Here is a 13,546-nt window from a genome sequence, read left to right on the forward strand (position 1 = left end):
ATACTTACCAGCCCCTACACACCAGCTGAGCAGCGGCAGCGATAAGGGGCCTGGGATTCTCAGAATATTTTCTCCAGTAGGGTGAAAGACCTGTGGGCCAACAGAGGGGCCCACTTCAGTTCAATCAACATGGATCAGTTGACTGATCGATTGATCGACTGAGCTACCCGCCAGACACTGGCCAGATGGGGGGAACACAAGACCCCTGCAATCAAACGTCGTAGAATATGTTGGGGCGCCTAAATTCAAGCTTGCCTGTTGAATGTTGAGGAGGTTGAGAAGGGGCAAGGATATAAATTCCACAAGTGAACTGAGTGAGAAATATATGGAAAGACCCTCTGAAGGTAGCCTCTTGGTCTTTTTTCTGCTCTAAGGCAAGTCCAGATAATAACGATGGTAGTTTATCCCGCTCTTAATACTGCTGGACGAAGGTGGCTTGGCGACTTCCTCCAGTAACCTGCTTTAATTCTTAACAGTTACAATCAAAAAGTTTACCTTGGATTACCCAAATCCTCCTAATTCAAACCCAAACGGTGCCTGGTCCAAGGAAAGTTTCTGTCTCTCCTTCTCAGTCTGTCTGTCTGTCTCCCCTTCTCCCCTCCCTTAACTTGTGGCCTTGTTATGACCAGGACAAGAGAGACTGAAAGTCCTCGGAAAGGAATAAGCACTTCTCAGTGGGGACAGATATTCTGTCCCCTTTATCTTCCACTGGAGTTAAGACCTGCCTTCTGTCTCTGTCCCAGAAAATAGATGGGAATAAGTGGCCGCAAGTGGGCTAAAGGGCTTTGAACTCCTTTAGGTAGTTTTGTTTCCACAACAAAGGGTGTATTTCTCTAAATTGCATTCTTTTCCAAACGGAGCCTTTTTATTTTTCCACTATGGATTCTGTTGTCTTATCAGCACTTTCAAAAAATGTTAACTTCTCTCTGATCTTTTGGCCCCAGAGGAATTCTCAGTGGGACCTATGGTCAACAGCTGTCAGGGCCAGTTCCCACTTCCCAAGCCCTAAGCCCGTAATCCAGGCATATCAGGAGGGAGCAGGCCCCCTCCAGCCAAGCTGGGTTAATCACTGCCGATGCCCCTCACTGATCCCGGCGGCCCTTTGTAATTTTTATGCAACAGTGTGAGGACACTTGTTCTGAACCCAGGGGAGAGATAAACAGAACAAGATTTCTCAGGTTCCTTGATCAGCAACCAGCCTCAGGGCAGGTCAGACCTGAGCCCAGATGGTTTAGAACTATGTATAAACTGAGGAACCCACAGCCAGCTTGGATCTTCTATGCAGCAGCCCTCCAAGTCCACTGTTAAGGCCCTTGAATGGTGACCTCTCCCCAAAGGAAGCCAGTGACTTTTCTCAACACCATTCATCAGCGCCATTCCAGGCAACTGGCATTACTGGAGGCCAAGGTGAAGGAGGGCCGATCTTTCATAAGAAGGCTATATTAATTTATTCTTTGCACCCAGGGGTTGTGCAAACCAGCAAAGTGAGTGGGCCGGGGAGCACACTGGTAATTTCCAGGCCTTCCCTCTAGGTGGCAGCACTCTCTATTCCCTTGGTCAGAAGGTACTTCCAGGTGAAATGGCGTCCCAGGACCATGAGAGCCAGACACTGCTCAGGGCACTGGCTCTCAACCAGGGACCAGCCCCCCACCCCCACCCCCAAGGGACATTTGGCGATGTCTATGGCCATTTTTGGTTGTCACAGTTGGGGAGGTGATACTGACATCCAATGGGCAGAGAGAGGCCAAGGGTGCTGCTCAGCATCTTACAAGGCACAGGACAGCCTCCACAGCAAGGAATTAGCCAACCCCAAATGGGCCGATCTCAACCCACATGTGAACCAATTACACAGATGGTTCCCTACCTTCACTACCCCCAAGAGCCTCTAGTGCCGTATCAACTTGACACCAAAATACCCTGCCCCGGTCCAAGTGAAAGCTGGGAACTCTGCTTTTAGTACAGTATGTGATCTTGGCTCAGAACATAGCGGTTAGATTCGGTCCCCACTCTGCAGTGTCAGGAACCCGCAGAGCTGTGATGTCCTAACAGGCCCGTGGCCACCCTGCTACGAACCGCTGCAAACCACATGCCAAGCATCTGTTTGTCCAAGGGGCAGCCATTACGTCACACACCCATGTATGGGTCCCACAAGTACCCACCACACTCCCCGGCAAGGCCCGGCCTTGCACCCGCCAGGACTGGGTCCCAGGGTCCATGTCTGCGTCCGGGTGCTGCTGCCTCCGCCCTGGGCCTCATCTGGAGGCTCAGTGGCAGTGGCTGTCCCTGTGACTAACCACCCACTTCCCTCCCCTTCCAGGAGGCTGCGTGTGCCTATGTGCTGACCGTGACTGCTGTGTACTGGGTGTCTGAGGCCGTGCCTCTCGGAGCTGCAGCCCTGGTGCCCGCCTTCCTCTACCCATTCTTCGGAGTCCTGCGATCCAGCGAGGTCAGACCCCTTGCGGCCCAGCCCCCTGCTCGGGTCCCTGCCAGGCCAGTGACAGAGGGCTCGAGGTGAAGGGAGATGCTCAAGGCCCTTGAGGACAAGGCTGTTTCGCCCTACAGAACAACCCCTTAACACTAAGCCTTTGCACATGCTGTTCCGGACCCTGAGTTCCTCCCCTTCCACCCATGACCCGTCTCCCTCAAACTGCCCCTTTCAGGAGTTTGCAAGGGTAACATGACTGTGAGGGGACAAGGGAGACTGTCCGGTGAAGGGTTAGGCATGTTCATTGCTGGGGCCAGAGGCAGAAAGCAATGGGAGAGCCAGGGGCAAGTTTTATCATTGGAGGTGAAAGATCTTACACCATCTGATAAAGTGGCTGTGGCTGGTGACGATATTTAGCAATTGGGCTCCAGGGAGGGGCTTAGGCCACATCTGCTACACTCAGAGGTGAAAAAAAATGCTGCTCAGATAGAGGGCGTGGGGTACGGCTCTTTGTGAACTAGTTAACTTTGCAGACAGAGAATATACCTGCTCCACTGCCACCAGCCGGCCCCCTGCACCAGTGTGTGCCATGGCTGACTGGGAAAAGCCAGGCTGGGCGTCAGCAAGAGCCCCTATTCCAGACAAACTGTCTACGTGTCAGCCCCAAACCCACCTTGTGCTTGCCTAGCCCCTTGCCATAATTCAGGCTGTTCTTCCACCTTGGAAAGTTCTCTCTGATTCCTTCAACCCTTTAAAATCCAACCCAGTTACCCTCTTCCGTGAAGCCTTTCCAAAGACCTTGGCTAACAGGGTTGCTCCCTTCCCTTGGAGGCTATCGGATGTCTCCTTTCGATGGTACATGAGCTACACCACATACAGACTTTCCACAGACACGTCCTCTCGCCACCAAGACCCACACTCTCTAGGATTTACGAAGCCCGTGGCAGGTATGCGGCACAGGCCATCCTTGTACCAGCCCTCAGTTAATATTTCGTGATTGCAGTGTTTCTTGATGGCCTGTCAATAGCGTACTTTCCATATGGAGGCACGCATGTGACTAGGATCAGTGTGACAAGGGGACTGTGGCTTTTGTCTCTCATATTAGTCACTCAACACGCAGAAAAATATTTTCTGAGTTCTGTTATCTACCATGTGAGACATAGGATGTGACAGGCACCCTGAGGGTGACAAAAATGAAACACATAATGTCTGCTGTCTGGAATCTCACAGCTGACATTTCTGAGTTTTCCACTGTGGGTTAGCTGTGTGCCTATCAGGGGTTCATTTTATGGTGACCTGTTTGTTGGTCAGCAGGTATTGTGAGTCTGCTAAGGGCAAAGCTTAGACCACCTTCTCTCTGTGGAACTCAGGTCACAAAAGGAGACATGAAATGATAAAAGTGACTCCTAACTTTGAGAAGTTTCTGTTCCACCAGAGAGAAAGTATACACCACATGGAAAAAAAAACAGAAGACCCTCAGTTTCTGGCATTGCGTAGGACTTATACAACTCCCCACGAGGGAATGTTCTAGATAATTGAGATTTACCCTATCAAGTATCCAAACTTTATGCTGATCACTTTTTGTTTTTTTAATTGGGGAACTGCCATGGTCATTGGTTACACATTGCTTTCGTGCTACAATGGCATAGTTGACTCTTTAAAGGAGGGCACAGCTCACAGTGTCCCATGCGGGGATCGAACCGGCAACCTTGGTGTTATCAACACCACGCTTGAACCAGCTGAGCTAACCGATCACCCTATGTTGATCACTTTTTGATTCAAGTCTTTCTAAAAGGATTTATCATTTCCCTGGTCTTTTAAACAGAAGTTGTTGAACATAAGTTAAACTTTTTCTCTGAAACCTTCACAGTTTCCAGGAAAATAAAAAATTCTCAATTAGAGGAGCTCATGTGGGCTGGACGGTAGCACAGTTGAGTAACTTGAGTGCTGGTTGAACAGCTGAACCTAAAATATGCTGGGTATCACATTGGCATCAGACTGGAGACAGAGCTCAGAGGAAAGCAGAAAAGGCATACTATAGGATTTGCAGATGACTCAGAGGTGCATGGGCTAGCTAATATACGGTGGCAAAAGCAATGTTGACAGGGTAAGACAATGAACTAAAGCTGACAAAATAATGTTTAACAAGGATCAATGTTAGCAGTCCGTGTGAAAAAGACACTTGGCTTTTAGCTGAGTACAAACTCAGCATGAGTCATCTATCAGTACACTGTGGCTGCCAACATTTTGAGCGTTTACCATATGCCATGCACTATGGGAGGTCCTTTACATGTACTATATTGTTTAATCCTCTGTAAAATGGCTGTGATTTTTATCTGCACTTTACTGAGAAGGAAACTGAAGTTCAGAGAGGTTAAGTAACTTAGTGGAGGTTATGCAGCTAGTAAGGAGTAGAGCTTGAGCCCAGGACTGTATGACCCCAGAACTGTGCTCCTAACCACTGATATGTGGGCTGAAATCGGCTGAATTCATAAACATATGTATCCAGGGCATCAGGTTCTGGACAGGGAGCTCATTCATGGGTGGGTAGACAAGATAACCAAAACTCGAGAACTAGAACGTGAGCTATTACATGAAGAATGAAGAGAAGACTCAAAGAGGTGTGGTTTCTGGCTTCTACAGCTCAACACACCAGGCTTACAGGTCAAACCCGAACCCAAGAGTCAAAGCACCATAAGGGAGATCCCACTGTGTCTGAGGGAAGACAGAGGGGCTGCCACATGTGGTCCTGGTGTTCCCATCCCTGGAAGTACAGGCCAGATGACCATGTCAGGGATGCCAGAGGTGGACTTCGTGTCTTAGAAGAGGGGCTGAAATCTAAGGGCACTTTGACTTTAGGATTCTATGATCTTCTTGTGAGCACCCAGCCAGGACTTCCCTCCACTGGTATTCAGAGCTCGGTCCTAATATTTTGATTTGTTTTTAGGTTTTGTTTCGTTTTGTTTTGCCTCCGTTGTGACTCTACTGTCATTATATCTGCTTCTAAAGTCCTCTAAACCCTTCTAGTGTGTTGCCATAGCCCAGGACACTATCTGTGTCATTCGAGCTAAGATTTACTGTTTATAGGAGAATGGCGTAGAGGTGGGGGCAGAGGGGCTCTCTGCGGGGAATGAACAGCCTGGTGTGAATGCTGGGGCTTGGGATAGTATCCAGCATGGAGAGGTCAGGAACTCTTCTGAGAGTGATAACCTCTGCTCTCTATCTCTACCCTCTCTCCAGCGTGCGCGCACGCGCGCGCGCGCACACACACACACACACACACACACACACACACACACACAGTCCGCTGTCTCAGTGGTCCTGCACTGCAGGCCCCTGGCAAGTCTTGTTCAGATTCCAGTTCCTTCTAGGTCAAGAGAGGCAGTGAGGCAGCTCCGGCTGCGATAACAAAACAGCCACAGCAGCTAAGTGACACTCGAGTCTGATGTCATGAATCTGCCTCCCTGTTTGTTCCTGATCTTTCTGACCCGCTGGATTCCTCCGACTTTCTCTGTTTGTTTAAACCCAGGGGCATTTCATATGCCCCTCTCTACTCTGCCTCTCTGGCCTCTACTCACCATGGAGGCTGACCCCCCCCCCCACACACACACACACACCAGTATACAGGCCTGTGGGAACGTAGGCCAAGCATCTGGGCCTGGCCACTTGCCTGAACCCAGCCTTCCCATCACCCACAGCCAGCCAGACACGGCCCGGAGCTGAGCGCCACACCCACGCCTTAAGTGGGTACTGGAACCAAGAATCTAGAGCTCTCACAGCCTTTTGAGGACAAGCCGTGTTTCTGTGAGAAGACCTATTCCCTAAGACTGAGCCAACCCCTTTGACCCTGGGCTCAGAGCCTAACCCCGTTTCCTCCATTGGGAGAATTCATACAGTCCCGAAGAAACGGGGGCACTTTATGTCAGCATTTCCAGCTATGCAGGAGCTTGGCCAACTGCTGGGCCAGGTCAGCACCCATCTGGTCTCTGCTTTAGACTTCCCTAGGGTAGGTTTTGCAAAAAGTGTTTTTTAAGGCAACAAAACCGTTTCTTTAAACAAAATCTTAGGAGACTCAATACACGCAACCAATGGAAGAGGGGGTGGGGGCCCAGAGCCCTGGCTGCTAGGGCCCTTCTCACAGCACCCCCTGAATTTTCAGAGGCAGTGAGTATGGTTTGAAAGCCTCTGTCATTATATCGGGGTGATGTAGGTAATTTAGGAGGAGTCCACATACACTTACCCAGCAGAACCAGCATTCCCGCCCCAGGCAAAGGCTGAAAGCCAGACATGCTAGATGTGGCTGCACGGATGGGGAGCGGGCTGGAATGGTGGACTGTGGGACTGCAGCTCTGATGGAGAGCCAGTCCAGGCATCCCATCCTGGGGCCTACAGGATTTCACCGCAAAATTGTTCAGATGAACCATCAAAGCCTCAAAATAGGTCCATTGCCAGAGGCCGCCACTGGTCTCCTGAGGGCTTGTGACACTACTGCCATTTGAAGAGGCCCACTCACAGCTTACTTGCAAAGGGAGCCTGGGTCTGAGGCCAGCTGACAGGTTGCATTCCTGAGGGGACCCGCCCAGTGCCACCAAATGCCTGCATCAGGAGAACAGACACAGTCAGACCCACATATCCTGCTGGCCCCTGGCTGCCACCACCACGAGCAAGCAACAGTGGCCATGCAGAAAGGGTCAGGATCCAAGCTGGGAGTCGGGCTGAACTGAGTTTGTCACTCACCAGTCTTGAGCAAGTTGTGTAACCTTTCTGACCTGCCATTTACTCATCTGAAACTGAGAGTAATAGAAACTCCTGCCTCATGGGGAGTCGTGGGGATTTTAGACTATTCTGAGCGTGGAGGTGCCTGTCACAGCACCCTGCTCAGGGGCGTGACAATTGGTTGGTCTGGCCCTGTCTTCCCTTGATGGGAATAGCAGGGAGGGAGACGCACAGTGTTACTGAGCAAAGCACTGAGCTGAGGTTAACATCCAGATTTCCATTCTCCGCAAACTTCTAGGAATACAACCGCAACTCCAATCCCCCCTTTAAAAGCAAACAAACAAAAAATTGTAATTAAAAATGTATCTAGAGAGCAGTAAATAATCCTGTGTCTCTAAAAGCTCATCACTAACCAAAGTCACCTGCAATTCACTAACAGACTACAATGCATCAGCATTTACGTCCTTGTGCAGTCCAGGCTGGGTCAGAAAGCTCCTGCGATACACCCGCCCTTCACTTAAGGAAATGTGGAGGAATCTTGGCCTTTTAGGTCCACGTTGCTCCTTCTCATTTCACTTCCTTTCTTATTCCCTCATTTGATCAGGCTGGCACACCTGATTCCTAATCCTCAGTCTCATCGCGAAGCTTTTTGTCTTTTCTTAATTCCGTAATGATCATAACGGACATTGACTGAGTACCTCCCACACGCCAGGCACTGTTCTAAGAGCCCGCCTGCATGATCTAACGGAAGGCCCGAGGCATGATGGATGAAATGAGCTGCGTGTCATTACTGTCACCACCGAAAAGGTTGGAGGGACGAGTCACAAGGGTTCAGTAGTTTGTCCAACAGCATACAACGCACATGGCCAATCCAACATGCAGCCAACAAAGCAACCACTCAAACCCAGGCAGTCTGACAGCCGGAACCCAAGCTCTAAATTGTTGTACTCTGCTCCTCCTTTTCAAAGCAGCCTCCTTGGATCCATCTCTTCCAGAACACAGTGCAGAGACACCGCTGCTCTCCAAGCTCGGTGATTTGGCAAACTGAGAAAACCACAGAGCAGAAAAGGAGGAAGGCCATAAAACCGCCAATGCGAGTGTCACAAAACCCCATGCATTCTGCTTGTGGGGGGAGCACTCACTTTAAAATCTATTTTTCTCTTTGCAACTAATTCTAACAACCTCTGTTATCAAGTTTCCCAGTTCACAGAATATTAGTCTTGGAAATTAGATAGTGGTGGGGGGGGGGGGGGGGCGGAAGGAAGGCTTATGGCAAGCGTGAGTACACAACCCATTTTAGAAAATCATTAAGCTAATCCTCAAGAACCCTAGAATTCTCATGTTCTCTGAGGGGTTCTGAATAACCCACGTTTTATTGTAAAAGAAAGAGAGCTAGACAGCTAACAAACACCACCATTGGATGGGGTTTTGATTTATGAAAGCGAAAAGGCTGCCTTGTGCCTGGGCCCACTCTGCATACTAACAGCCCCAGGACCACTTAGTAACAGGAAGCACCTCCAGAAAGCCTGGCTGTCAACGTGGTGGCCATGCTAGCTGGTTTGCATGTGTGATTGAATCTTCATACCGGCTTTACAAAAGGTAGGGACTCACATCATCCTCATTTATTTTTAGATGAGAAAAATGAAGCCCAGAGAGGTGGAATAACTTGCCCAGGGTCCCACACAGCCAAGCTCTGCACGGCCCTCAATCTTCACAACTTGGCTACATTACCTCGTAATCACAGACTATACCCAGGCTCACTGCCCAAGCACACGACATCGCTTACAAGGGGGCAGGGAGGGCGCTGGCATAGACCTGAGCCCACCAAACACCAAATAAGAAAACAGCACAGAGCCAATATGCCGCTACAGCTGGTCCTGGGCCCAGGGACGTAGGGTCAGTGTCTATCAGGACTTCCCTCCTTGGTAGACAGAGGAAATTAAAACACCAATTCTACCCACAGCTGCCTCCTAGATATTCTGGGAAGGTAAGGGTGCAGTGAGAAAGGTCCTAGGACCCCAGTTCGGCTGCAGCCCTCAGGCATCCCAGCGGCGCTGCCACCTCCCGCTAGAGGGCAGCATCTCCACTCTTGGGCAACGCCCAGAATTACAAGCCCCGCAGAGCAGCGGGCCTTCTCTGCCCTGGGGAGCTGGGGCCGAGGACAAGAACTAGATTAACCAGAAGCAGAGGGCTCTTCCTCCAGGAAATGGTCACAGACAGGGCAGATGTCCCTTCTACACAAACCCCATCAACCAGACAACGAAATCGCTATGAGGCAAGAGAAGGGGGAAACGGAGTCGACTGCCTTTATTTTGACTTTTACGTTATCAAAGTGCTACGTGCAGAGTTTAAAAAATCAAATAATACTGAAAAGCTCACAGAGAAAAACCAACAGTCTTCTTCCTCCACCCCTCCCCCACTGCACCTCCACCTAGTTCCACATTCCCCCACAAGGGTCAGTAACTTCTAAATTTATTAACTGCTTCTTCTAGTATTAAGCTCCACCTTCCTGTATGTATTCTGATTTTAATTCTTGAGTTATCACTTTTAGACATTATTAGTTAACTTCCTATTATAGCAGATGAGAACATCCCCCATTCCTCTCCCTCCATCCTCCCGAGATACGGATATCACGATTTGGTTTCTTTAATAATCAGATTTAACAGTATGATTACGTAAATATTGTTTACTTGAACACTATACATTTCACTACACATTCCCTTTTCTGTTCAATTTTTATTTTTCCTGCAGTTAAAAATGCTCTTGTTTTTCTCACTTTAAAGGGGGTTTGAAATGAGAAGTTAAACTTTCTTTTTGTATCTTTTCCTCTCGATTTCTCTCATGGTTCCGTTGTTGGGAACAACTCTCATGTATGTGACAAATATTTATTGAGCATCTACTTTTGTGTGGTTTTCTCCTAGGTGTTAAGAGATATAGAAAGAAACGTAGCGCTTGGCCTTGTGCAGCCTAAAATTTAGTAGAGAGACAAGAGAGGTTCACATCAGAAAAATAAACAGTACAAGCAGGAGGCAACAATTCAAGTGTTGCCCTAAGTGCTCTGTGATGAGTCGAATTAATGATGCCCGCAGGGAATGTTCTGGAATCAGAGGCTAGAGTCACAAGGAAGGTGTTTTGTTTGTGTTTTTTTTGGAGGGGGGCAGTACCAGGCCTGAACTGGGCATTGAAGTCTGATCAGTCTGTACCAGCAGACATGAGAAGGGAATGTTCCAAGTGAGGGAGTTGGTGATGAGTTTGTCCATGAACCCCAAACATAGGAAATACGTTTTTAACAGGCCTAAGTCTTAATTTCCTCATCTTTAAAAAGTGAGAAGTTTATAACTGGTACTGTGGTTGCGTAAGAGAAAACCCCTATTCTTAGGTAACATATGCTGAACTGTTTAGGGGTAAAGGGCCAAATGTATGTAACTTTCTCTCAAATGGTTCAGAAAAAAATATGTAGACAGACAGATAGTGTATGGGGTATTCCTCGTACTATTATCATTTTGGAACTCTGGAACTTTGGGTTATTTAAATTGAAATAAATATTTTGTAAGGTTTAAGGCTAGTTATAAAGATACCTTTAAGAACTCTATCCTAAGGAAATAATCACATTTATGTAAGGTTAACAATTTAAGCAGAAAATTATTCTTTATTTGTAGTAGAAAAAAACAACAACACCTAAATATTCAACAAAAATGGCCAAATAAGTTTTATGGTACATTATGCTGCCATTAACATGAATTTTTGCAATAAATTTAAATCTCATTAAGAAAATCATCAGAGTGTGATGTAAAATTTAAAAAAAGCAGAATATTAAAACTATACATACTGTATAAACCCAATTATGTATCTATATAGACATTTAAAAATTGAAGAGACTATTCCAAAGTATTAACAGTAGTAGGATTAAGGGTAATTTTATCTTTAAATTTCTATATTTTGAAGTTTTCCATAATGAGCATTTATTGATTTTCAAATAAAAAACATAATTTTCTAAAAAGCTAAAGAAAAATAAGATTTGGGGACAAACCCTGGGTTATTTTGATAATTTTTAAGGATTAAGATACAAAGTATGTTTGTTCTTTGAATTCATATCACAACTGTTTTTATATCTTTATTTTTAAAAATGGAGAAGAATATCTACCTTATGGGCTTATTGGCAGGATTAAATTAAATAATCTTTGTCAAGTCCTTAGTATAGTGCCCACCCAAGGCAGTATGTATGTATGTATGTATGTATGTATGTATGTATACATTTTTAAAATATATTTTTTAGTATAGGTAACAGTTGGCTATTTTAAATACCCCACATCTCTCTGCTTCTCGTTTTCCCAGCCTCTGGCTGAGAATGAGTGTTACTGGGCCCGGCCCGCGCTCCCTGCTGGGGCTGGGCCCTGGGTCGGGTCGCCTAGGGGGTGACTGCATGGCCTCCTGCAGGTGGCGGCGGAGTACTTCAAGAACACCACGCTGCTGCTAGTGGGGGTCATCTGCGTGGCGGCCGCGGTGGAGAAATGGAACCTGCACAAGCGCATCGCTCTGCGCATGGTCATCATGGCCGGAGCCAAGCCGGGCATGTAAGTTGCGCTTGGGGCGTCCAGCCCTAGAGCATCCCCCCAGCTCCCAGTGGGCTAAAGGGGCGTGTCCACTTCCGGTTGTTTTCCTACCAATGGGGAGGGGATGATGCACCAGGGGCCACGGGGCTCCCACCTTCCCCCCTCCAGGGAAAGGGCCTGTGACCATGGAATAGAGATTTGAGTGTGTGACTCTGGTGTCACGTATTGTCACAGTCTAAATAACTTATCTGAGCGACCTAGACTGCAAGGGCAGCAGGCTATAAGATATAAGGGGCTCATCAGGTAAAAATACATAGGCCAACACAAATTGTTCCCCACCCTTTTTCCGGTGTATCAGGACACAGACTGGACAAGGAGGTGGTACCTTCTCCTTTGTCATTTAAGGAGACATGAAGGTTTCCTCCCATCCACCTTGAGTTTTTGTCGTCACTGGCTCAGACCACAGACCTGTGAGACGTGTGGCACTGGACCCGGCGTCTGCTGCGCTTTCAGTGGCTTCCCCTTTCCTCTGCTGTCAAGAAGGCCAGCGGGAGATTTACAACCCTGGGGAACGTGTAGGAAAGTCAGGATTGACAGTATGGGGTTAACCTCACCCCTGCTCCGCTGGATAACCCTGCCCCTATCTTCCCTTTGAAGAAGCGTTTTCACCTCCTTTTAACTTACAACTTTCTTGCTACATTTTATGTAAGCTGCCCTAACTCCTTTGGGAGTCAAATGGGGTATAAACAAATAATATGGGATTGGTTTTCAGCATTAGTCATTAGATAAATACAGGTTTAAATACAGCTTAAAAGGTTGCTCCTGCCTACGCTTCACTGCAGCTCAATCCAGCGTATTTCACCCCTCACTAGTAATAATCTCGTACCCAACACACAGCCTCCTAGGCACACAGTGGCATTTCCTCGCATCATATTGGGACGCTGAGGCTCTTGAAAACCTCTTGCACTATCCTCAAGAATTTATATCCCATTGTGTTTCCACTCATCTCTATTTACCTCATCCCAGCAGCAAGTTTCCACCCGCCGTGGTGCCTTCCGTGACTGGGGCAGGCAAACTCGTGTCACTGTCAGCCTTAACACACACACCCATCAGGACCTTGGCCTACCCAGACATAAGCCGCATGTTAGCTGTGCGGTCCCCAACTGTGCAGTCAGTGATCCCTAAAGTAATAAACACGGAAGTCTTTACGGAGGAGGCTTATCTTCTGGAAATGAGAACCATGTCTGTACAAACACACACTGCACGTTTCAAAGTTAAAGAGAAGTGGCTGGAGAGTTATCTCTGTTGGTGTCTTCCTCCAAGCGTTGGCTCTTTAAGTTACCAGCTGAGAAAGTGCACACAGTGATGTGGGCACTTCTGGGACTTCAGGGGCTGTGCTTTCAGGAGGCTGACAATGGGACAAGGAGTGGGTGGGACTGTGAGCTCCATATATTAGTCTCTGTTTGGTCACTAACTATGGTGACTGGGCTGCAAAGCAAGGAATGTCTTGGTATTCGGGAATTGCTGGCTGCCAGGGCAAAAACGGCATTCCTTTATACACACAAAACACACATTGTCACCAAGCTAAAGTCTGCAGAGACGAGCCATCACTAAGTCTGTGCCCTCTGACCCCACTCCCAGAGCTATTCTCTGCTTAAAGGCTTCCTTCTGGCTAAGGCCACTAGCCCATGATGTGTGATTCATTCAACAAATATGTATTTACTGTTTACTCTGTGCCAGCCCCAGGAGTACAGCGCTGTATGTATGACAGACATAAAACCCCAATTTTTGGGGTAAACAGCCCCGGTTCTCTAGACCAGGGCCGTCGGATTTGGTGGAGCCCCGCCCCCCG

At 47.9% G+C, this 13,546-nt stretch overlaps 1 protein-coding gene across 1 annotated transcript in view; it reads left to right on the forward strand.

Annotated features, from left to right (window-relative positions):
• Nucleotides 1-13,546, forward strand: part of SLC13A4 (solute carrier family 13 member 4) — a 37,813-nt gene that overhangs the window by 3,690 nt on the left and 20,577 nt on the right. Inside the window, exons 2-3 of the mRNA XM_019654809.1 lie at nt 2,318-2,446; nt 11,579-11,715. Coding sequence (XP_019510354.1) covers nt 2,318-2,446; nt 11,579-11,715 — 266 coding nt within the window. The remainder of the gene's footprint in view (nt 1-2,317; nt 2,447-11,578; nt 11,716-13,546) is intronic.

The sequence above is a fragment of the Hipposideros armiger genome, unplaced genomic scaffold (genome assembly GCF_001890085.2).
Source record: "Hipposideros armiger isolate ML-2016 unplaced genomic scaffold, ASM189008v1 scaffold_231, whole genome shotgun sequence".
Lineage (NCBI taxonomy): Eukaryota > Metazoa > Chordata > Mammalia > Chiroptera > Hipposideridae > Hipposideros > Hipposideros armiger.